General features: G+C 35.5%; 1 protein-coding gene across 26 annotated transcripts in view; it reads left to right on the plus strand.

Moving 5' to 3' along the window:
• The window catches only part of mbnl1 (muscleblind-like splicing regulator 1), a 71564-nt gene that overhangs the window by 29791 nt on the left and 14919 nt on the right, over window positions 1-26854 (plus strand). For all 26 annotated transcript variants that reach the window (XM_051872125.1, XM_051872087.1, XM_051872287.1 and 23 more), the window contains 3 exons: window positions 22521-22691; window positions 23897-24145; window positions 26539-26778. In XM_051872125.1, the coding sequence (XP_051728085.1) occupies window positions 22521-22691; window positions 23897-24145; window positions 26539-26778 (660 nt within the window). The remainder of the gene's footprint in view (window positions 1-22520; window positions 22692-23896; window positions 24146-26538; window positions 26779-26854) is intronic.

Below are 26854 nucleotides of genomic sequence, written 5' to 3' on the forward strand. Positions count from 1 at the left end.
ATAGATCTGTTATCTCTGACTGTATAAATATAACCAGACTGACAGAGAGAGAGAGAGAGAGAGAGAGAGAGAATATGACACAAATTAAGTAAATAAAACTGACAGAAAAGGAGAGCTTTAATATGGAGGAAAAAAGGAACCTGTAAAAATAACAGTGATTTTCAGAGAGAAAGAGAGAGAGAGAGAGGAACAGCTATGAATTTGGTGTTGTTTTACACTTTTGCTTCAAGCGAAATGAAAGATCATAGAGTGGAAAAATGGCTTTTGAGTGAAGCTGATGTGGGTGAGAGATGTTTGAGCTGACTGGCCAGTTTCCTCATCTCTAACAAGAAACAGACCAGCCATATGGCCCACAGAGCCAAGATGGCCACTGCACTAGTTTTGGCGGGAACAGAGAAACAGGAAGATCTAAGTGTGGGTCAAAACAGACCAAGTAGGTGTATCCTCATCCATGAAAACACCTCTTCATGAGGCCAAAGAAGATTTTTCCCTATGTAAATGTCCCTGACTTGTGTGCAACTTATCAGTGTTTGTAACTTTGAGGTAGATTTTTTTTTTTGTCCGGTCAGAATGATGATATTTCATGTCATAATTACCACTGGGATCTCTTTTTAGACCCACTTTTCAACTTTCCAAGTCATAATTGAGTTTTATTTGTAAAAGTTATGTAGTTTAATTTGTATGAATTTTATGTAGAATAGAGAAAAGTTTGTTTTATACAATTTATGAGGCGACAGGCCTACGTGACAAAACTACATTTCCCATGATTCCCAGCTAAATACACTGTTACACACCTAATGTGCATTTTTGCTTTACATTTTGCTGCACTGCTGCTAAAAAGCATAGTCTTTTTTTCTCAAAATTGTGTTTTTATCTCGCAATTCTGACTTTATAACGTACAATTGTGAGTTATAAATTCTGAATTGTGAGATATAAACTCGCAATTCTGAGAAAAAAACGTGTTTTTTTTTCCCCTCACAGTTGGACATTATAACACACAATTGCAAGTTTATATCTCACAATTCTGACTTTATTTCACACAATTCTGACTTTATAACTCGCAATTCTGACTTTATAACTTGAAATTCTGACTTTATAACGTGATTCTAACTTTATATCACGCAATTCTGACTTTATATCACACAATTCTGACTTTATAACTTGCGATTCTGACTTTATATCACGCAATTCTGACTTTATAACTCACAATTCTGACTTTATAACGTGTGATTCTAACTTTATATCTCACAATTCTGACTTTATAACTTGCAATTCTAACTTTATATCACACAATTCTGACTTTATAACTTGCAATTCTGACTTTATAATGTATAATTCTAACTTTATATCACACAATTCTGACTTTATAACTGGCAATTGTGACTTTATATCTCACAAGTCTGACTTTTTTCTCATAATTGCGAGATAAACTTGAAATTGTGAGGAAAAAAGTCAGAATTGTGAGATAAAAAGTTGCAATTACCTTTTTTTTATTTTTTATTTCATGGCGGAAAGCTTCCATAAAAATCACATATACATTACCTCATAATTACTACTATGGGAAAATACATAGTTTTTACTCACAAATACTCTGCTATTTGGGGTAATACTTGAATAAATTACATTTTAAAATATATTAAAATAAAAAAGTTACCTTAAATTGTAATAATATTTCACAATATTACTGCTTTATTGTATTTTTAATTAATAAATGCAGCCTTGGTGAGCATAAGAGACTTCTTTCAAAAACATAAAAAAATCTTACAGACACCAAACTTTTCAACGGTAGGGTACATCACATTATGGAAGTTAAATCTGTTTCAGTCATTGTAAGGATGTTTCATATAGTGTTTTTATGCATGTCACTGCGTTATGAGGGCAGCTCGCAGCTTAACGATTAGAGCAGACTGTGGATGGCCTTCTTTCAGATGATATAATTAGAACAGGTATCACATGACCAGGCATCTAAAACACACTTATGCGGCCACACACACACAAATGCATACACGCACACATACTCATCCAGAAAGACATCACATCTATGCTCTCAACAAGGTGTATTTGCATATCATGCAAATCATTTGCCTGAATATAGTCAAATATGCTGTCCCTTCCCAGCAGCCCTCACAAGCTCCAATCCAACAAGACAGAGGTGAAGTTGAGATCAACCAGTAGTAGAGAGGACCAGCACTGCCCCTTAACGCTTATCTCTCCATTTTGGCTCGAGTTGCGCAATTATGTGATGTACCAGAGGGCTCTTCCCATTTTTAATGCCGCTGTTTGCTGGTAACGAACACTCCTTTGACCTCGTTCAGTCAGACAGAACAAATCTGAATGCTAAACAGGATGTTCAAAGCTGATGAAAAATAGCCGATATTTGAACACCTGCAACTGCACATCAATTAAATTTGATGTTGTATGTTTAGTTTATACGGACTACGTTTAGTCTAATGAACTGAATTACATAGTGGCATATTTAGTTATTTTGATAATTATCATTAATAAATAGAAACTTGGTGCCTTATTTTGCATAATTTTCATTATAATTTCAGCTATTTGAATGAACATTAACCATTATATATCAGCATTATACAATGTAGCTTTTTAAAATTGCGAGTCTATGGTTTTAGAGAATTTCTAGGTGTCATTTTGTGTACCAGAAGAAGTTGTGTGTAACTACAGTGAGTTTTAAGGGTGAAGTGTGTAATTTTTTTTTGCCACTGGCATCACAAAACTTGCTAAAATAATGATTGTTTTCAAACTGGTTGCCTGAACATTCCCCCCATCTGCCATTGGTTGAACAAACAGATAGCCCCGCCCCAAACTCACAACATTAGTTGAGCTCATGTTGCTGTGTGGGGCTGCAAAAAAATTACACACTTCAGCTTTAAAACTGAACTGATCTAACTGTAAGGACCTTTCAGGTTTACCTTAGAATTCATCCATCAATCATGAACCTGCCCTGCCCTTACATACTTATCCAAAGAAAGCAAGGCATAGCATGAGGACATCAGAAGAATGAATTTACAAAGACTAGATGCTGAGAAAAGACGTTGTCAAAGGGATTTGTTTTCAATGGTGAGGAGTGGAAGCTTGAATCTCCGACAAATGCTGTGCTACTTTAGTGATGTTGCATAACATTACCAAGGATGCTTTATCAATGTGACTCTTTGACATTACAGACATTTTTTGACATGATCCCGATGTTAATTGCTTTTTAAGAGCTTTGCATTGTGTATGACATTACCAGCTTCAAAACTGACGTCTGCAAATCCATTAGCAAAGACTTCTTACAGCTAATGGATTCAGCCTTGGCAGCAAATGATTTAATCTGGATTTTCTTGACTAGAGATGCCAAATGGCAACTAATTCAGAGTTTTGTTTTTATTCTTAGATGATTTTACACTTTTTTTCTTTAAAGGAATGAAGCTATGATTATATATCAGCAACACATGGCTAAATGTTCCTGTTTGCCCTCTTTTCAAATCGACCCAATGCCTATTATTATTTTAGTATTGGTTCGATATATTCTCTAACACAAGCTTGATACTCTTAGGGAAGACAAAATACAAACAGCACGCCTTTAATATCTTAATTGTTTTTCCTAGACAACAATGGGAACCTTTTATTCCTGAAGAAAATGTGAGTTGTCCTAGCCTTTGCAAAATTTGCCCACAAAATGGTTGCCAGGCCATTGCTTTGCAGTTCCTTGGGTGTTTTGAATGGTTGCTATATAGTTTACTTGCTTAAAGTATTGTTAGCTAAAACTAAAATGGTTATTGTTAGCTATTGTAAAATGGTTATTGTTAGCTAAAACTAAAAAAACAAACTATTAAAAAAAATGTTTTCTGTTATTGAAATAAAGCTGAAATAAAATAAAATATAAATATTAGATTAAAAATGTAAAAACTTTTTAAACAAAAATTATAAATGCCTTGGCAACCAACTGAAATAAGTATAAGTACTAAAAATGACTAAAAGTAAAACTGAAATAAAATTAAAGCTATATAGAAAATTTTTTTCAAAAAAAAAAAAAAAATTGCATGTGAGAAACTGACTAAAACTTAAACTAAAATTAAATTGAAAACTTACATTTAAATACTTAAATACTATCATATTATATAACACTGGGCATCATTTATTCACGAATTATCTGAGCTATGCTTTCAAATTTCTCTACATTCATTTCAAATCGTTGTTCTGAATTATTTGTTAACTTTAGGAAAAATATCTGAGGCGTTGATACTGAAATACAGATATCCTGAGCTCCTGAGTTAAGAACGAGCAACCTCAGAGCGATAAAAGATTTCCTCTAGGCTTTCTTGCAGAACAACATTCAATAATAGATTGTTGTTGTTCTTGTCTTGTTTTGGACTGTTTAGTTAGCATGCAAGTTTCTTAAGGGAGTTTGTAGCCTGGAATCCAAATACCATCAGCCTCCTGTTTATAGGAGCTGATCTTCTACATCTGAAGACCTCAGCGCTTTGGAATACGGCCTTCAGCGCTTGGCCAAACTCAGCCAGCTTCTACAGAAGTCATCACGGCGGCTGGGTCAATCTCATGTTGCACACACTCACAGCTTTTAAAGCTCACGTCATCTCTGACCCCGTATCAACTCCAGCGTGTGTGTGTGTGTGCACTCACTCACTCTCTCTGTATATGGCTATTTTTGACACCAAGCTTACATTCCAAAGTCTGAGACTGAAGGGAGAGAGTCTTTTTAGTTGTGTGTGACTCGCTCTGTTTACATTTCGTTAAGTAATGGCAAACATAGTACACACTTGTCAAGGTTTTCCTACACTAAACACCTATTAAAAATCAAAGCTAAACATTATTCTGCTACTGAACTCTAAAGTCAGTTTAGTTCTCTGAGACACTAATATAGGGCTCCATCTGTTAGATTACTCAGTCATAAAGTTAATGAGAGCTATTTAATATCTGATTTTTTTTCTCCCAGACAGCAAGCAGATTCAGTGCAGCCTTTTTTTTTTTGTAGTGTTTTGTTTTTGTTTGAGCTAGTGTTTGAGAAGAGAATGTAATAATGTCTCAAATGTGTTGCTCCAAAGATACCAAAGGTACAAAGATAAGTTAGAGATTTCAACTCTATCGATAGATAGATAGATAGATAGATAGATAGATAGATAGATAGATAGATAGATAAAGTGTTGGGGGTAATGCTTTTCAATTTACAACAAAATATCAAAGTTACTTTTTCAAATAAGTAACGCAAGTTACTTTGGTCTCACATTTATTGACTGACAGCTCTCCTGTCCTCATGTTGAGAGAAATAAAGTGCCGAGGTGTTGTGTGTGCTGTGTAAACATGATGGTTATTGTAGTTCTAGACTAAATGTGGACATGCATTTACTCATCTCACTTGCACGAAAACATTCAGTATTCCTCAAAATGAATAAAAACAGTGAAATGCAATCTTAGAATTGTATGCAAACCTGTAATAATTAACTACATTAAATTACACAAATATACTTTATGTATTTAATCTCACTTTATTAATCAGTGTCTTTGCTGCTGACTTTCAATGATCCAATTCAACCATACTAATGAGCAAAAATAACTCTAGATTAGATTTAGAAATATGGGTGTTGAACTTCCTCCTCTTGCATCCTATTCTTCTTTAATCCAGAATGGCAGCACAGCTGAAAGGTTTATTTGAGCTGCGCCCTCTACTGTACAGGTGTAAATATGCATTTCCTTCAACCTGAGGCTTATTCATTTCACTTTTGGTGTGAAACGGCCTTAACATTTGCCAAAAATAGAACTTTTTTGTTATTTTTAAAAAACAAACAAGCAAGCCCAGCCCAGGTGAGAAAAAGTAACACAAAAGTAATGTAATGCAATACTTTTCATAAAAAGTAACTAAGTAACGCAATTAGTTACTTTTTTAGGAAGTAATGCAATATTGTAATGCATTACTTTTAAAAGTAACTTTCCCCAACACTGATAGACAGATAGACAGATAGATAGATAGATAGATAGATAGATACATAGATAGATAGATAGATCTTTTGCTCAGTGGTCTTGTGTGAGTAATGTGTGATTACAGTAACATTCAGCAAATGCAGTCCACCTCAACACACTCAACAGCCACTAGAGAAGGAGACTGAACTAGTCTCACCATGTATGGAGACAGAACACCGAATGCCCTACTGTGGCCGGACCACTGTTAGTAGCACACTCATGGAATGTACACTCACAGAAAACACAGACACACTGGGCATTCATTAGAGAATAAATGACTGTTTGAAAGCATAAACACGAGCGCAGTAAATCCACAGAGGACGTTTTCATTCCTGGATCACGCCATAGTAACAAACCAGCACTGAGATATTACACACACACACACACACACACACACACACACACACACACAGACAGAGCATGAACCCAACCAGTTATCTGACATACTGTCCTAATGTGTCATAACAAAATCATCTAATTTCCCCCCTTGCTCTTCATTTTTTAATATTTAAATATTTACACTAAAAAAAAGTACCATAGCACTATTATGGTTTTTATGGCTATCTACCAGTGCATTACTTGTTTGGTTTTTTGGACATGTACCATGGTAGTACCGTAGTATTCTTTAAATCTTACTTAACTTAAGCCCTCCCGTGCTCTTGAGCACATCAGGCAACGAGTTCCCTCCATCACTGTCAGTCCGCAGCTATCGCCTCTGCTTCGTCCCAAGGAGTATCAATGATTTTAAAGGGATAGTTCACCCAAAAATGAGCACCATTGACTTCCATAGTAGAAAAAAAAATGCTATGGAAGTCAATGGTGCCCCAGAACAGTTCGGTTTCCTACATTCTTCAAAATATCTTCCTTTGTGTTCAACAGAACAAGGAAATTCATACATGTGATTGAGTAAATGATGATAAAATTTTCATTTTTGGGTGAACTGTTCAGGAAATTTCCGCACCAGGAATGCCAGGGTCGGCAAAAAGATGTTTAGCTGCCGGTGACAACCATATCATAGCCACTTTCAGCTTGCGATCCAGGTTCATCCGAAGAACATGTCCGGCGAAACGTAGGCGGCGTTGCTCAACAATAGCGTGCAGGCACGAGGTGTTACATCGTCGTAGAATCTCGATGTTTGTAACATGATTAGCGTATCTGACTTGAAGGATACAATGGAGGCACCATTGTTGGAAGACCTATGCGATCTTATTCTATGAAACATCCGGAGTATAATGTAAATAACATGCTACATGAACATGTTAATCATTCAGTACTATGGTAGATATCAAAAGAAGCATGGTATTACCAAGTATAAAATGATAAGGGTCTATACAGTGGGCCCCCCTTTGTCATAGGGCCTAATTGTCCAATATCAAGGACTATGATCCTTGGTATTCATAGTTTTCAGTCACATAACTGTCGTGGAGACCTGGAGGGCAGAACATCCATAGACCTGCAGCACAGGCCTGCCAATTTTCAAAATTTCAAGCCAGGAATATTTAGATCACCTCTCTAAAGAAGAAAAACAAAGATATGTGAACATACTGTAAGTGTTGGGCATTTGCGATTCACATACTGCTGCTGCCGCAGTATTTCAGTCACTAAAACACCAGGACGTTCTAAAACACTTAACGTGAAAAACGTTTAACGTTCCCTTAAGTACTAAGACAGTGATATTAACAGATCAAATTAAATATAAACCTTATTGATGATGCATACTACTGTATATATAGAGGAAAGCAGATGAGCCCAGAATATAAATGCAGTGTGCTATGACACATTAAAGGGGTTAGTTCACCCAAAAATTAAAATTCTGTCATTTATTACTCACCCTCATGGCGTTCCACACCCGTAAGACCTTCGTTAATCTTCGGAACACAAATTAAGATATTTTTGTTGAAATCCGCTGGCTCAGTGAGGCCTCCATAGCCAGCAATGACATTTCCTCTCTCAAGATCCATTAAATAAATTCTCGTCGCTTTATAATATTAATATTGAACCACTGTACTCACATGAACTGATTTAAATATGTTTTTAGTACATTAATGGATCTTGAGAGAGGAAATGTCATTGCTGGCTATGTAGGCCTCACTGAGCCATCGGATTTCAACAAAAATATCTTAATTTGTGTTCCGAAGATTAACAAAGGTCTTAAGGTTGTGGAATGGCATGAGGGTGAGTAATAAATGACAGAATTTTCATTTTTGGGTGAACTAACACTTTAAGCATTTTCTTTATAATGATTTTGTAAGGAAAAATACTTAATGTGAAACTTTGTACATTGTGTTCTTATTCTGGGCACATCTGTTGGCTTGCACTGAAAAAAATGGTGTAGAAACAAGTTTAACTCAGAAATTGCGCAAATAAATTTCAATTAAACGACATTTTGGAGAAGAAAAACTGAAACTGCATACACACACGAGTATTACAGGCTTTATTTTCACAGAGATAAGCTTTATGCTCAGACCAGTGAGGCTCAGATCAATCAGTTTCAATACAAAACCTGTATTGAAAAAATTGACAAAAAGATTGAATCCAATATATGGTGATAATATAGCATAACAAGAGATTTATAAGATATTTTTTGTAGGCCGGTCATTTTTGACTGGGAACACCACAAGTGTGACTTTGTTCCATTTTGTACAAAATAAAAGCATTTCAAAACAAACTTCCTGGTTAAACATTAAAGCACACTAGTGTGATAAACATTGCAATTTTTTTTTTTACCATTTTTTGTTGAAAATTGACAAAATTATCCACAAATAATGCTTTTTTCACTCAAAAACTGAGCTAGATAAGCTCATATCAATGAGGCCCACTATCAATCAGTTCCAAAAAGAAATACAAAACCTGTCCTAATTGAAAGAAAACAAGTTGACAAAAAGATAATATAGCTCAAGAGATTTACAAGCAATTTTTAAAAGGCCAGTTATTTTTGACCGGGAACACCGCACAAGGGTTAATATCATTGTATTAGTACATTCGTTATTTCTTAGTGGCGGGAAGTGGAGGAAGCCATGTTTAACCCTGTGTGACTACGAATTGCCATCTGATACGTATAGTACTGTATAGTACTGTTTGTAAGGTAAAAATACTGTAAATAATTGATTATTGAAGTTTTTTTTTTTTTAAAATCACACACTGCAATTTCCTGTCCCACTGGAAAAAATAAAGTTTGCTCAACTTCACAACACCGTGGCAGTCATGTGTGTACTGGAGGACGTGCGTATTAGTTTTAAAAACTTTAAACCTGAATTGGCCCCTGAAAGAGTTAGATAGACAGCTTATCAGGAACACCCTGACCCTGACCTACTTCAGTGTGTGTGTGTGTGTGTGTGTGTGTGTGTGTGTGTGTGTGTGTGTGTGTGTGTGTGTGTGTGTTTGTGTGTGTTGGTCGTCCAGCCCTATGTGTCGCTGTGAGAGAGAGATTTCATCGCTGCGTGACTCAGCTTCTAGTGAACTCTGGGAGTGGACCCTGCACTTCCTGTAGAGCTAAACGGGCTGAGTCATCAAAGCTCCGACTGACAGGAAATGCATCATCAACCCCTCATGCATCAATCATTAAGAGGGAGGGGTCAGCGAACTGCATTATTCATTAGCGCAATGACTGTAACGTACAGACAGTACACGTGATGCACACGTGATGGATAAAATTCTTCTCATATAACATAAGCAAACAGAATTGTCTTTGTAGAGCCTTAATAAGCAAATCCTGTGCATTTTATGTTTGTGAAGCATCATATTATAGGTGAAATGCATATAATTACAGACATTTTTGAGGTTGTGCATGTGGGTTTCTTTAAAAACACACACGCACACACAAACAAGCGATGGTACAGATGTGACTAGCCCTCCACAGACTGTTTGCTCAAACCTCGTGTCTGTCGTGGTCATGGTATCCTAGCAACAGAGCCCTCCATCTAAGCCCAGCTCATTCTGATGTGTATTTATGAAAAAGGATCGAAAACACACTGAATTCAATTATCGAAGCCCTTGAATAATGAAGAAAGAGAGAGGAAAGGAGTCAGTTTTTAATGCTGTTATCTTTGTAAATGAATCTGTTGTTTATTTACCTTCACAAACTCTGATAATATATGCAAATTACAGAGTATATACTGTAGTTAGTGATTATACTCTGCATTCTTCAGTAAATATTTTTTGTATGATATCTGTTAAACTTAACATTTGAGGAATTTTCTTAACTGCTCTCGTTTCACAGGACTGTATGGAATAATTTTCAAATTGCAATTTCATATCCTTTTTTTTTTTCGTTATTTGCTGAGAAGACGCCGGTTAATATACAGACAGCTGGACATTATCCCAAAATAAACTCCTTCAGGGTGAAACAAGATCCCTCTGCTCCCTGATCAACCTGTGGTTGTTTATTTTGCAGTAATGATGATGGTTTGTACATTGTCTCATAGGAGCTATGTTTGAAATGCCATATTAGCGTAGTGCTTACTGTATGCTTAGCAATTTATATTGCCTACAATTTTTTAAATAGTATGTGAAATTATACACAGTATGTAACAGTAAACATTACACGCATTAATATTATTCTCACAAGACCTCAGTACGTTGCATATTTTAACCATGCATTGAATTATCATCTTGCACCGTTTGTTTTTAGGATGACAAAAAAGTTTTAAAAGTTACATTTTTAGGCTGGTCTGCCTCAGTGGTGTAATAGCGCTCATCACTGTCAGAATAAGTGAGCTGGCCAATCAAATCAAAGAAGGCGGGGCTTACTGTTCACAGATGATTTTGAATTCCATGTTTGAAATATTCAGCGACCGACAGTAATATCCAGTGATGCAAACTACTCAACATTTTAATGAAATTTCGCCATTTTGAATTGAAAACATGCTATTATTAGATTGATATGATATGATATATGTAATTCATAACTGAATATGACGAGACAAGAAAGGTTTTGCATTTTTGACATATTACACATACAAATAAGAGTGATTTTTAAAAAAATATTATTTGCAAATAGTTTAAATTGATAACTACAATAGACCTGAAACTTTTACCAGTCCTATTTCTTTCTAGTTATTCCCTTAAATCCCAATCCCTTTTAATCTTATTTAATTATTTAATTCCTTGTTATAAAAAAATACCCAATATTGCGTCACTAACTAATTGCGTTACTTAGTTACTTTTTATGAAAAGTAATGTGTTGCATTACTTTTGCGTTACTTTTTTCTCACTGGGCTGGGCTTTCTTGTTTGTTTTTTTAATAATAACAAAAAAAAAAAAATCTATTTTTGGCAAATGTATAGGCCAAAAGTGAAATGAATAAGCCTCAGGCCGAAGGAAATGCATATTTACGCCTGTACAGTAGAGGGCGCAGCTCAAACAAACCTTTCAGCTGTGCTGCCATTCTGGATTAAAGAAGAATACTATAGGATACAGGAGAATAAAGTTCAACACTCTTATTTCTAAACCTAATCTAAAGTAATTTTGCTTGTTAGTATGGTTGAATTAGATCAGGGGTGGCGAACTCCGATCCTGGAGAGCCACAGTCCTGCAGAGTTTTGCTTCAACCCTAATCAAACACACCTGAACAAGCTAATGAAGGTCAGGCAGGTGAGTTTTTTATCAGGGTTGAAGCTGAACTCTGCAGGACTGTGGCTTTCCAGGACTGGAGTTTGCCACCCCTCAATTAGATAATTGAAGGTCAGCAGCAAAGACATTGGTTACTAAAGTGAGATTAAATACATAAAGTATATTTGTATAATTTAATATAGTTAATTATTACAGGTTTGCGTAAAATTCTGAGATTGCATTTCACTGTTTTTATTCATTTTGAGGAATACTGAATGTTTTCGTGCAAGTGAGATGAATATGCTCACATTTAGTCTAGAACTACAATAACCATCATGTTTATACAGCGCACACAACATCTCTGCACTTTATTTCTGTCCACATGAGGACAGGAGAGCTGTCAGTCGATAAATGCGTTACTTGCGTTACTTATTTGAAAAAGTAACTTAGATATTTTGTTGTAAATTGAAAAAGAAATGCGTTACTTTACTAGTTACTTGAAAAAGTAATCTGATTACATAACTCAAGTTACTTGTAATGCGTTACCCCAACACTGATAATAATAATAACTATAGAAAGTATTTAGAACAGACCAAAGCTGCATTTGAGAAGCCCTGCACAGGACCTGAAAGAGATCACCCCGACTTTAAGGGTAAAGGGGGGAGGAACGGATAATCCCGTGGAGACTATACGGATAATCCCGGGATTATAATCCTAATCCTATGTCACACTGGACAGCTCACATTGCTGCTAATCGGCTGTAGCGCCCTAAAGCCACTGTGAACACTGTTAATCCTGTTACTGAGATCCACGTAATCTCACACTGATAAGGTAATCATACAGAGAGTTAAATGTGTATGTGCATGCCAGTTGTTGCCTACATGAGGGACCAGCCAGTGATCCTTATGTCTTGCTGAAGATATAAACATTCTTTTGTGTGAAACCCATGGTATTAGATTTATGGGATAGAAAAGATCATTATCTCAATAGAAAAGTCCACAACATGAAATAGACAAACAAACATCTGTGTGTGGAAGTACACACACCCGAATGACATTAATTACTGCAGACAGCTCTGTGACCTTTGACCCCACCCTTTCGCTCCAGATGAGCCAGGCGTGTGGTCGCGTGAGAAATGTGTAAGTAAATCTTGACAGGCGTGAGACAACGACAACAAACACGCACCGTGAGAACTCTTGGCAGTGTCTTGTATAGCAAGGAAAAAATAAAGAAGCAAAGAAACTGTTAACGAGAAAGGAGTTGGCACAGCCAACATGACAGCTGACCAAGATCTGACTCTCTCTTTCTCTCTTTTCCCGGCAGCTACAAAACTGTAGCCATAGATGGAGCGAGAGGTGACAGTGCTCAGAAAAAGATATATACAGTTTTCTAAACAAAATGATGTAAAACTACCATGATGCTACACTGTTGTGTGTGGTTGTCATGGTGTTGCTAAAGTGTTGTTAAAATGCAAAAACAGATCTGGACCTGTCGATTGCTTAGAAAAGCAATAACAAATTTCTCTTCAAAAGCCACATGATTTGAGGTATCATTCATATACTTGCCGCAAAGTTATTTAATTTAGTTACACACCAAGGTGTAACACTTAAGGTTTGGGGTCTGTTTAAATCATTAGCCCTATTAGTATGAGCAATAGTAATACCACTAATAAAAATTAATGTATGGAAGCCCTTTTCTGCCACATAAGGGAAAAAAACATGCTTTGGTAAAACTTTTTGGTTGAAATTATGACATAAAAACTATTATAAAAGTTAAAATTATGACACATTAAAATTATGAGATACTAAGTCAATCATGAGATAAAAAGTCAAAATTAAGGTATTAAGCCATAATTTTTCATCTCATAATTTTGACTTTTGTCATAATTTTGATTTCTCATAATTGATTTTGACTATATACATATTATTATGACTTGTGTCGTAATTGGCTTAGTATCTCAATTTTAACTTATGTCATATTTGTATCTCATAATTATGAGATTTAATCTCCTACTTTTGACTTTTTGTCAATTTTGACTTTTGTCCTTCTTGTTTTGTCATTTTCGATTTTATATCATGATTTATGTCGTAATTATGACTTGGTATCTCATAATTTTGAATTTTTGTCATATTTGTATCTCATAATTATGACTTTTTGTCATTTAATTTTGACTTGTGTCATAATTATTTTCTGTCAATCTAGACTTTATATATCATGACGACAAAATTATGATTTGGTATCATAATTTTGACTTTTTCATATTTGCATCTCAGAATTATGACTTTTAATCTCTTAATTTCAACTTTTTGTCAATTTTCACTTGTGTCATAACTGTTTTCTGCCATTTTAGACTTACATCATAATTCATGTCGTAATAATGACTTGGTATCTCATAATTTTGAATTTTTGTCATATTTGTATCTTATAATTTTGACTTTTAATCTCTTAATTTCGACTTTTGATCTTTTTTGTCCCTATTGTTTTCTGTCAATTTCGACTTTTTCTCGACTTGTGTCGTAATTATGACTTGGTATCTCATAATTTTGTCAATTTCGACTTTATATTTCATAACTTATGTCACAATTATGACTTAGTTCCACCGGTTTCACAGGAAAAGATTAAGCTAGTCCCAGAGTAAAATGCTTGTTTGAGCCGTTTTAACTAAAAGCAACTTGCACTGACACATCTTAAAATATGTCAGTGCAATTGTTTTGTCTCAAGATGCACACCAGAATTGTTATTTTCTAAGGCACATAGAAAAGTTACTTAAACACCCTAATTGAACTAGGGCCTAATCCTGGCTTAATCTAAGCCCTGTCTGTGAAACCAGGCCAGTGTCTCATAATTTTGACTTTTTATGTCATCATAATTATGATTTACCAAAGCATGTTTTTTTTCTTATGTAATGGAAAACAGTTTCCATAAGATTGAATTCACTTCATTAGTGAAAATGAAGAGCAGGACTTATTTCAGTAATATACACACACAGAATGAGGGGATAATAGATCACTATTGAGCTCTGACACGCACACACTGTAAAAGACGTCCGACAGTAAAATGTAAGTCAACGCAAGTACAAAGGGACTCTGTTTCTGAGGGACAGCAGAGGCTGACACTATACACAAGGATGAAACCTTCCTCTATCCCCTTAAAATCACACACACACACACACCATTATTTAATCTGTGCTAATAATTTTATCCACATACCAGTTACTCTATATTTATACATTTGCCTGTAACTAGCTGTAAAATAGCTGTTTACCATATTTACCCTGCAAGTGAGCAATGCAACGCAATAGAACTAGATTTTTTTCTGTCAGCAACTTCAAGCAAAATTAATTTTATATCATGCTAGATACTATGGGTAGATGATATAAGTCAGATAGAATGTCTTTAGACTTCTAGATTTCTATCTTATCCTTGTACAGTCAGCTAAACTTTCTGAAACTTGAGATGGGCTGAGTTGAGATTTTTTTCTGGAATTTAAATCCAGCTGTAAATGGGAACATCAGCAAGTTAACAAGGAAGAGAGGACACTTCTTGTTTCTTGTTTAATTTAAAGGGTCAGAGAGAGGGTGGAAGTGGTCATGCAAAACTAAATCACTAAGAACTAAATCATTTTTGATGCAAGAAACCTTTATTGACACTGACACTTTTAAAAAATAATATACAGTGAAAAAAAAAATCATCAATTTCTTAATTGTTTTTTTCCTTTTTGTTTTACAGTAAAACTACCTTAAAACATGAATGTGCATCAGAAGCAAAATTGATATTAAAGGAATAGTTCGCCCAAAAAAAAAAAAAAAAAAATTCTTCATGTACTCACCCTCATGTCGTTCCAAACATGTAAGACTTTTGTTCATCTTCGAAACACAAATGAAGATATTTTAATGAAATCTGAGAGATTTCTGTCCCTCCATTGACAATCTATGCAACTACCACTTTGACGTTTCAAAAAGTTCATAAAGAGATCGTAAAACTAATCCATATGAATGAAGTGGTTTAGCCCAAACTTTCTGAACAGACACGATTGCTTTACATGATAAACAGATTGAATTTAGTCTTTTATCCACATATAAACATTGACCAGTGAACATAAACAGAAGCTCAACTGAACCTGCTTGACTGACAAGAACAAACCTCATTGGTTTTTTTAGAAGCTCAAACGTGCTGCGTAACATGAGAATGAACCTCATTGGTTCTCGCACGTCAAGCAAGCATGATTGAGCTTCTGTTTATCACAACTGATGTGTGCGTTTGATGAATCTTTATATATATATAATAAAAGCCTTAATGCAAACTATTCATCATATAAAGTGATCTTGTCTCTTCAGAAAATTTGGTCTAAACCGCTCAATTCATATGGATTATTTTTATGATTTCTTTATCCTCAACTGAGGTGATGCACGTACCCTCTATTTTTTGGAACAGTGCTATGTTGCAATATGCAAGCAGTGACCTAAACGACCTGTCATACCAGTGCTGGAAAGAGTGCATCCTCTCTCTCTCTCTATCTCTCTCTCACTCTCTCTCTCTCTCAGCTGTTGGGAGGCCGAGTGACGGTCAGGAATGACTTTCCCTGTATCCTCTCTGATTTCACTGACAGCGCTCTCTATAATGCACTCTGTTTGAGGATCCTGTTTCAAAAGCATTTCCTGCCCTGCGCAACTGAAGGTTTTTCACCTCTGTGAAAAAAAAAAAAAACTACCAACAACATATACAAAAAACACTTTACAATAAGGTCTCTTTTGTTAACATTAGTTAATGCATTAGTTAACATGAACTAACTATGAGCAATATATTTTTACAGCATTTATTAACCTTTGTTAATAAAAATACAGTTGTTTATTGTTCATATTAGTTCACGGTGCATTAACTAATGTTAACAAATAACTTTTGATTTTTTCATAATGTATTAGTAAAGGCAGAAATTACCATTTACTAAGATTAATAAATGCTGTAGAAGGATTGTGTATTGTTAATTAATGTTAACCGATATATTTAACTGATGTTAACAAATGAAACCTTATTGTGAAGTGTTAATTTGCATATATGCAAACAATGCCATAATAATTGCACAATATTTATAAAAAAAAAAAAAAAAAAGATAGATAGATTTTTTTTGATTTTTGAATTTTCAACATTGTTGAATTTTGTCAGGATGATTTTGCATATTTCAATATATAAATTATCTTCATTCTCTATAAATGTCTTTGCATTACATTAAAAAAAAATTGCAGTATATTCATATTAAGTGTCCGAATACTTTTCGGGTCCACTGTATGTTTTATTTCTATCATGGGCACTTTTAATCCACTCAACTTCATTTCATAAAGTTTTGTCAACATAAAAAGAACACTTTTTTTTTCTTTCAGTGTTTGCAATTACAAAAGAAAGAGTAGGTTGACTTAAGGCTTAGTTAAGAACTCAGATCTCACTACACAACTCATTTTCTCCCACTGTATGACTTTTCAGTTACATGAATCATTTTTAAAACAACTCAATATGTAAGAAAATCAATGAATGTGCAGCATGTCCTTACATGTGCCTGTCATATGACCTGAGCCCCTATGCTGCTGTAGCTGTACTGCAGAGGGTTACAGGTAGGGGTGAGTGGGGTTAGCTGGGGTGAATGCAACTCGACTCCGTCAGCCCTGACATGCACGGCTCGCCCCATTTCACCCACCTCCCATAAACACTTTTTTCTTTTATTCTTCAACCTCATTCTCTCGCCATTCTTTCCCTTCCACCATGCTGTCTTCTTTTTTCCTCTTCTTCTCAGCAGGTCAGTGAGAGTACAGTACATTTCTCGCACATGCTCAGTAGGGCCATGTCACACCTTTTACAGAATGTTCTCACCCCACATGCACACCCTTCTACATGCACAAACCCGCTTAAAACGCATACAAACACACATACACACATACACATTGAGATCCAATAACCACTTTCATTGGTTACATTCACAGTTGAATCTGACTTTCCTCCAATTTTTGATTGTGCTGACAAATATTAAGTGACTCCATGTCTGGGAATAATAATGTCCATGCATGCAGGGACATTTTTTATATTTTACATGAAAAAAAAAAAAAAGATTGTTATAACATTTTTAATAGGTTGGAGATGTTTGTTAGAGGATCATTGTCTGAATATGTGGCAAATGAAATAGAATACCTGAATAAATAATATAATAAATTATTTATTGACTAAAATAATATAATAAAATATTTTATAATTATTATATTAAATTATTATAATTGTAATAAAATCATAACAATATTTTTTAATTATTTAAAATAAAAACTTAATAGGCTGAAATAAAGTGACATTACGAAGTATTTTAATATGCCATTTTCCTTTGAAAAGTATAAAATGTTATACATTTGATTAAAGGGAACCTATTATACCCCTTTTCACAAGATGTCTGTATAAGTCTCTGGTGTCCTCCGAATGTGTCTTTGAAGTTTCAGCTCAAAATTCCCCACAGATCATTTATTATAGCTTGTCAAATTTGCCCCATTTGGGTGTGAGCAAAAAACGCCATTTATGTGCGTGTCCCTTTAAATGCAAATGAGCTGCTGCTCCTGGCCGCTTTCCAAAAGAGGGCGGAGCTTTAACAGCTCGCGCTTCGGTTGCTCAACAACAAAGCTGGAGAATCTCACGCAGCCAATATGACGATTGTCAGTAACGGTGTTCAGCCTTACATTGTTCAAACCGGAGTCGGACACTGATGGAGAGACTCAGGAAGAAGTTACAACTTTTAGAATGCAACTGGATGTTTCTGAATGGTTAGTGGATAAATGTATGTAGTTGATGTGGAGTTGATTCAGCTCATCGACTAGCATGTGCTGTCATGTTAATCTTTTGTGCAAAACCCACTATACATAGCGTACCTGTTTGCCAAACAGAGCCGTACGCACCAGGCTAATGTTTATGATTGCTATCAAATGCTGTGAATGGTCTAATATTTTTCGCTCGGACAGAAACGCTCCTTTTTTAGCAATCGAGCTTGCCAGGGTCAACTTGCAGGCTATCCAAGCTAACAAGACTCTAAATAGTGTTCTGTGCTCGTCTGTGCAGCCAACAACAGAACAGTTAACATGCTTTGCTCAAACATTTGCCATGGCCTTAGAAGAAAATGGCAGCGCCGTGGGTGGAAATGTGCAGATTAAGGGGTGGTAATATTATATTAATTATAATAATATTATAATAAGATCCCCTTCATTCCTAGTAACATTTCAAGTTAGGGTTTAGCAAGGGTCAATTGAATTATGAAACTAATTTTTGAGTATGAGACACTTTGTCACTCTCATTTCAGTTGCATAAATCAAATTTGCAGAAATGCAGTAGGAAATAAAGTCTGAGAGTTTTGAGAAAGATATATTTGAGTATTCAACCTCTCATAACTCAGTGTCGTTTCACAGAGGCCAGTTTCCCTAATGTCTTAAACAGATGGTAGAAACTTCAGCTCACAGAATACCAGCCAGACACTCTTTGATTGGCCAGCTCACAGCCAAGGACGTGTGTGTTTTATTTATTTTTTACGTACTGCGTAGATAGAAGAGGAAACTTACTTCAGAGTATTAGAATGTTCTGATATCCGCTTTAGCCTCTAATTCTGGTATATTGCTGACCAGTTCTAAAAAGTGAATTCAATCTGAATTATTTCCAATTAGACATAAAACGCTAATGGTCTTAGCCTATTCTTCGTCCTCTAACGTTGTTTTTGGAGTTTATATGTTACAAAACTGCTGTTGTGTTGTTGTGTAGATGTGATTATTATACAGGTGTTTAGTCAAATCAAGTTCCTAGTTTATTTGTGTTTGGAAAACCTCATTTATAGTATTTACAGCCTGTGGAGATCTTCAGTTGTGACATCATCAGTGACCAGAATGAATTGTTCATGCCTGTCAACGTATGATAGTGAAGAAAGACAAACCCAGATAGGGCTTAACATTTAGGGGGGTGTTTGTGTGTGTGATACTGTGGGGAAACTGCTTGGGGGACATCTGACTCTCTGCTATTTTCCCCTCAAATTAACTGACCTGACCTCTTGTACACAATGTTTGTCTAACATGTCTACCACATACTATGGACTTGATCTAGTTCAAGGCTGTCCAATCCTGCTCCTGAAGGGACAACGTCCAGCAGAGTTTAGCTCCAACACACTTGCCTGGAAGTTTCTACTTAGTGAGTCTGAAAATCTTGATTAGCTGGTTCAGGTGTGTTTAATTAGGGTTGGAGCTAAATTCTATTTAAATAATAGTTTAAAAAGTAAAAACTTTTTTTAATAAAAAGTCATCAGTTATAATGTTATTAATTTAATAGAAAAACTACTCTGTAGTGCTGTGTGATTAATCGTAATCAATTTTTCGATTTTGGCTTTATGAAAACAATATAATAGATGTAAAACGATTTTGGATTATGAAAACAATATAATCGATGTAAAACGATTATTGCGCCACTGCTGCATTCCGTCCAGCGCACCATCTTTTTCTTCACAGCGGTGCACTTTCGTTCCTTCCTAAGCCAAACTTAACATCCAAATCAGCCGAATAAGTGAGTGTTGTAAAATCCAGTCTACTGCTGCTAAACTGCGGGACGTGCTTGATATTAAAAAGTGCTATTAAAAGCGCATTAAGCAGCGACAGAGATACTGTTCCCTTGGCGGCTTTCTGTGCGTGCATAAGCAAAGTAGCCTATACTGTGGGCTTTGGATATGCGCCTAAATGGTCAAATAGTCTACAAACAAAAATGTCGAAAAGCCGTTTTGGCGAGTATTCATGTAAACATAGTCGGTTATGTCTTAAATGGATGTAAACAGTTGAGGAAAAAATAGCATGTGTAACAGTATATTGGATCCGTGCATCTCTTAAAGTGACAGCAGCCTAATAAATCTGCTGCAGTCATTAATGTTAATCAAACAACAAAAGACAAAGATGAAATCAGTCACTGCTCTTGAATGAAAAACTTTTATAGTTTTAAAAAGGATTAGTCTATATTTAATTTATACAGCAGTGTCTGTATAAATTATCCAAATACCCCTGTTAGTACATGTTCCTGAAAACCTAAAGCACTGTTTATTTCATTTGTATTTTTGTTCTGTTGTATTTATTTGTCAGTTTTGTTTGTAATTAGTTTCTTTGTTTTTACTGTATTGCTGAATGTTTACCTGTCTTCTATAATTGTTTTGAGGACTTTTTTCTTACATTAGTTAACTTATTATTAGTTTTTGCTGAAGTATCGATATAATTTTGAAATTTCACTGATATTTAAAATTACTCGTATCATGATGAAATAACACTTTGATCATATCACCCACCAATAATCATGCTAAAGGATTAGTCCACTTTTAAATAAAAATTTCCTGATAATTTACTCACCCCCATGTCATCCAAGATGTCCATGTCCTTTTTTCTTCAGTCGAAAAGGAATTAAGGTTTCAATATTGGCCAAAATAATCATGATTAGGATTTTTGCCATAATCGAGCAGCCCTACTGCTCTGTATTTTACAGTAATTTTACAAGAATTAACAGTTTTTTATATAAAAATTATTATTAAAAATCAAAGCAGGCTAGGTTGTTTTTGCTTTAACACAAAAAAATAAATTTGCTGTAAAAAAAAAATAAACCAGATTGTGCAGTGTTACACGATGCCACAAATAAATGATAATAAATAATTTTTAGAATGTAGTTTTACATTATGAAATGAATTGAAGTTGTTTGAAATGTTGTTTTGTGTTTTTATTTTGGTTTTTGTAAACCTTGTTCCAGTTCACTGCTTTTTCTTCTAGTGATTGCAAATGCTTTGCATAAAAGTTTTTTTTTTTTTTTGTGAGCTTATAGTAGAAGTAAATTCCATTTCCAGAAAAATTTTAGCCCTGTGTTGTCATCGAGATAGGATCCATCCACTGATCTGCACAGTACACAACTGCATAGCACTCTCCTAAAGTGCTGGTTGCTGAGATAATTGAACATTTAACCACAAAAAATGGCAAAAAGGCTTTATTTTGGTCACAGCAGACAGACATGATGACAGCGTCAGATGAGAGCAGGTTAATGAGCGTCTGTACTGGACATACTCTCGCCAACGCAGCCCAGATAAAGACACTCATCATCTCAGTGTATGAGGACGGGGGGGTCACATGGGGTTACTGTACATCCATAAACTCATCGGATGAATTTATCTCGCACTGATGTGGCTAGTTAATCAATACTCTGCTAATCAATTGAGTGACAGTTTGTCAGGGCCCATTCCACAAGGGCTGAAAGCAGCTGCGAGGTTGCATTCAGATGCATTAGAGCAGAGGGTTTCCCGTGCACTCAATACTGTCAGCTGGAATGGGAACAGGGTGTTCCTTTTATCTACTAACCCTAACAGAGAGAATGAACCAGAACAGGAAGATGCCAGTTGCATTTCATTTACTGTCTATAGTGTTAATGCAATTATTTTTATATGCAAACATTGAATTATGTGGGTTGGTATAAAATATGGGTAATTTGTAATATGTTTTTATTAATATAATACATTGCAATGAATTATATTGTATTAATTTATTTTATTTATACCCTTACTAATTGCTTATTTTGATCTGTATACTGTATTTTTCTGCCGTTTGATTTGCTAGACTTTTCACATTTGTCTACTTTGCTGTAAAGAGGCATAAAGCTTGAATAATATTTGCTCAGTGGGTCAGAAGAACATATTTGAGGAAGTTAGGAGGAAATAAGATGTTAAATGGTTATTTCACCCACAAAATGAATATTATGTCATCGTTTACTCACACTCATTTTGTTCATCCTCATGTTAGTCATCATTCTGCCTAATAACTCCTAAAAAATTGTAACAAATTATAATATAAAACGTAAATGTGTAATGTAAAAACATTATAATCAGACTCAATAAAACATGAGGTTTAATATATATTCTTTTATGTTGTTGTTTTCTTCTCCTCACGTTCTTCCTCTGCTTGTCTTCTCTTTCTCGCAGGGTCGTTGTTCCAGAGAGAACTGTAAGTACCTTCACCCTCCTCCTCACCTGAAGACGCAGCTGGAGATAAACGGCCGTAACAATCTGATCCAGCAGAAGAACATGGCAATGCTCGCCCAGCAGATGCAGCTAGCCAATGCCATCATGCCTGGAAGTCAGCTTCAGCCAATGGTGAGGCTCGATTCTTATAACCTGCCCCCTTTAAAAAGCCAGAGAGATCACCCACAGGCCGTTTCTGTACAAAAGGATTTTTTTTGTAAATAAGGATAAACATGATTTATATAAAGATACATATACAATGGCCCCAAAAAGTAGAGATCTTTGGCTTTTGGACACTTGTAATGTGTTGTAGAGTATAAAGGCCGTTCACACCAAGAACAATAACTATAACGATAACTATATTAGTGCCCACACCAGTGGACAATATCATTCTGTTTATTCTAACTGCACACTGTGGTTTGTCGTCTGCCACTTTAAATGCTCGCACTCTTTAAAGTAGAATGAATTCTGATTGGCTGTCAATGTTTTTATCATTCATCAGCTGGAACTATGTAATTCCAACTATGTGGTTTCTCTTTGCCATTATCATTATAGTTGTGGACTTTTAGAACTATATCTTTATTATCATCATTATAGTTATCATCCTTGGTGTGAACGGCCTTAAGAAAGGTGCACTACATATAAAATATATTATTATTATTATTACTTTATATAATTCATTATATTATGTTGTATTCATTTATTACATTTTTAAAATGCCATAAGTTGGGTTGGTATAAAATACAGGTAATATGTTTTTTGTTATTAATATAATGTGTTGATATAATAAATTGCAATGAATTATATTGTATGAAGTGAATTTATCATGTGAAATATGTGTTTTTTAAATATTCTTAATATAATTTATTATATTATATTAATATGAGTTTGCCTGAAAAACAGGCTTTATTAAAGACTGTTTTTGTTCTCTACTCCTTTCGTCGTGCGTGTTACTACAACAACCATTCCTGACAATATTGTAGTATAATATATGGGTAATATGTTTTTTTAATATTATTATTAATATAATGTATTATAATTTATTAATGTAATAAATTATAATCATTTTTGTTATATTATATCAAATGTTTTATATTAATGTGTACATGTCATAAATGATTAATAAAAAACAAAATGATGGCATGCTTTTTTGGACAATGTCATGATGATAATATGAATGTGGTAATAAATGTAATAATACCACTAAAGCCTGTACGGCCACAGTTCTTTTTTTTAAGCATGGATAATAGTCAAATAACCATTATTTTTTGACTCCTGTATTATTTCCATAAGTCACAGAAACAGAAAGTTAATTTGTTATTTATTGTCTGTTTCAGCCTATGTTTTCGGTCACGCCAAGCCTTGCAACCAACGCCAGTGCGGCTGCCGCAGCAGCTGCCGCGGCTGCGTTTAATCCGTACCTGGGCCCAGTGTCACCTGGGCTGATGTCCGCAGAGATCCTGCCCAGTGCACCTGTGCTGATGGCGGGCAACCCTGCAGTGGCATCCATGCCGTCCGCTGCCAACGCTGCAGCTGCTGCTTCAGCAGTGGCTGCCCAGAAACTCCTTAGAACAGACCGCCTGGAGGTATGAGGTCATCAGAGAGCGACGACATCATAACACACTGCCATACTGAGACAGCAAATCAATATCTTTTTCTTTCACATGTATACACCAGTGGCTGGTTGCATAAACTGCTAAGACTAGTCTTACAACTTAGTTATCTTTTTTTTCAAGTGTGTTACATAAAAACGTAGATTGGTCTAATTTGGTACCGAAAAGTAAGACTGATTACCCCTAACTAACTGCTAGTTGGTCATACTAGTTCTTAAGACACAGCCTTAACATAATGACTGTTTTTATGCAACTGGCCCCAGGGGTGTCCAATCCTTCCAGCAGAGTTTATTTCTAGCCCTATTAACCCCACCTGAACCAGCTATTCAAGCTCTTCAGGATCACTACAAACTTCCAGGCAGGTGTGTTGGAGATAAACTCTGCAAGAAAAGCAGTCCTCCAGGAGCAGGATTGGACACCCCTGGTGTACATGTTAAAACTCTGTATGCATGCAGGTAGTTTGGGTAGTTTGTAAAAAAATAAAGGGGCTGCTGCCCCCTTCTGATCACTGGATGGAAAAACATTTCCCCATCTGAGACAGTGCTATAATATTGGCTATGTTCTGAATTAAATAATGACATACTGCACACTACATACTACACAGTATCTACTTTATACTGCCTACTGTTTTGTTAATATTTATATATACTGTATATATATATATATATATATATATATATATATATACACACATATGGGTGTGGGTGTGGGTGTGGGTGGGTGTGTGTGCGATGTAGTATGCACCGGTGTAGTATGTAGTATGCATCGGTAAATGTTTTAAGCTGTAGTATGCTACACTGCCATATTTATTGGAAATAAATAAGGGTTTATTTTTTCATTTTAATGCAATTGATCAAATAAAAAGTCAAGAAGAGGATTGCAGTACAAATTAAGGCTGATATTACTTCCATCATAAGTCTGGAAATGGAAGGTTGTATGTTTTTAATAACATTATTAATATTAAATTAATATTAATATAATAAATTAAAATTAATTATATTTTGTATTATCATGTTGTCTATAAAACAAGTTAGGTTCAGGTTGGTATAACGTATGGGTTAAGTGTTTTTAATATTATTCATATATTGTATTATATTATAAACAGTGTTGGGGAAAGTTACTTTTAAAAGTAATTCATTACAATATTGCGTTACTCCCTAAAAAGTAACTAATTGTGTTACTTGGTTACTTTTTATGGAAAGCAATGTGTTACATTACTTTTATGTTACTTTTTCTCATCTGGGCTTGTTTGTTTGTTTTTATAACAACAAAGAAGTTCTATTTTTGGGAGATGTAAAGGCCCTTTCACACCAAAAGTGAAATGAATACACCTCAGGCTGAAGGAAATGCAAATTCATGCCTGTACAGTAGAGGGCGCAGTTCAAACAAACAAGCTTTTCAGCTGCGCTGCCATTCTGGATTGCAGAAGAATAGGACGCAGGAGTAATGAGTAAATGTATGCTCTCAACATGGGGACAGGAGAGCTGTCAGTCAATAAATGGGAAAACAAAGTATGTTGCGTTGCTTATTTGAAAAGTAACTCAGATATTTTGTTGTAAATTTAAAAGTAATGCATTACTTTACTAGTTACTTAAAAAAGTAATCTGATTACATAACTCGTGTTACTTGTAATGCATAAAACACCCTGGGTATACTCTGTCGAACACACAGCCTTGGAAAGCATACTTCATTCGACTCATACGTATACACAGTTTTGAGCAATCTCTCGCCACGAGTTACAGCCCATGTAAACATCTTTGTATTCTTTAATGCTAGAGTTGATAAATGAGGGTACTTTCTAACCTCTTCGCACAATCTCTCGTCTATGTAGGCCTCCATTGTCGCTGTAGCTTGCATGCGTTCCGGTCTTTTCTGTTTATGCAGTTTTTCTTTGGCTACCTTGTGAATTGACGCTCCCAGCGTCAACTCACGGTTTCCACCTTGTGAATAAACTAATTACTGCAACAACAAAAAAATGTGCATGTGCAAGTACGCGCGGTTACGAAAATCCAGCGGTGCGCGTACAATACACGCATACTCTTCTGATGACGAAATTTGTGTCATGTGCACTGTACGCTGACCCTCATGTATGCATAAAAAGTGAATTATACTTTGGGCTTTACCCCCAACACTGATTATAAAATGACATATGTGGATTAGTTGAGTGCATTGTCTTATTGGCAAATAATAAGAGAAGGAAGAGATTCTGTAATATTTCATTGTGAGATACAATATTCTGCACAATGCCATCCAAGTATACAGAAAGTGCACATTTTAGCAAACCTTTTTTACACAAATACAAAACTTTGCAATCTCTCAATATGCAAACGGTCAATGTGATGCGTCACGTTTGTGTGTACTCTCAGGTGTGTCGTGAATACCAGCGTGGCAACTGCTCTCGCGGGGAGACGGACTGCAGGTTTGCCCACCCTGCCGACAGCACAATGATCGACCCCAGTGACAACACAGTGACGGTGTGTATGGATTACATAAAAGGCCGCTGCTCCAGAGACAAGTGCAAATACTTCCACCCTCCTGCACATCTGCAGGCCAAGATCAAAGCAGCCCAGCACCAGGTCAATCAGGCCACGGCCGCCGCTGCCATGGTGAGCACGTCCTCTACTGCACACCACACACATGCACACACATACTAGTACTGTATCCCATTCATCATATTGTATA

Source organism: Ctenopharyngodon idella, chromosome 2 (genome assembly GCF_019924925.1).
Source record: "Ctenopharyngodon idella isolate HZGC_01 chromosome 2, HZGC01, whole genome shotgun sequence".
In the NCBI taxonomy this organism is placed as follows: domain Eukaryota; kingdom Metazoa; phylum Chordata; class Actinopteri; order Cypriniformes; family Xenocyprididae; genus Ctenopharyngodon; species Ctenopharyngodon idella.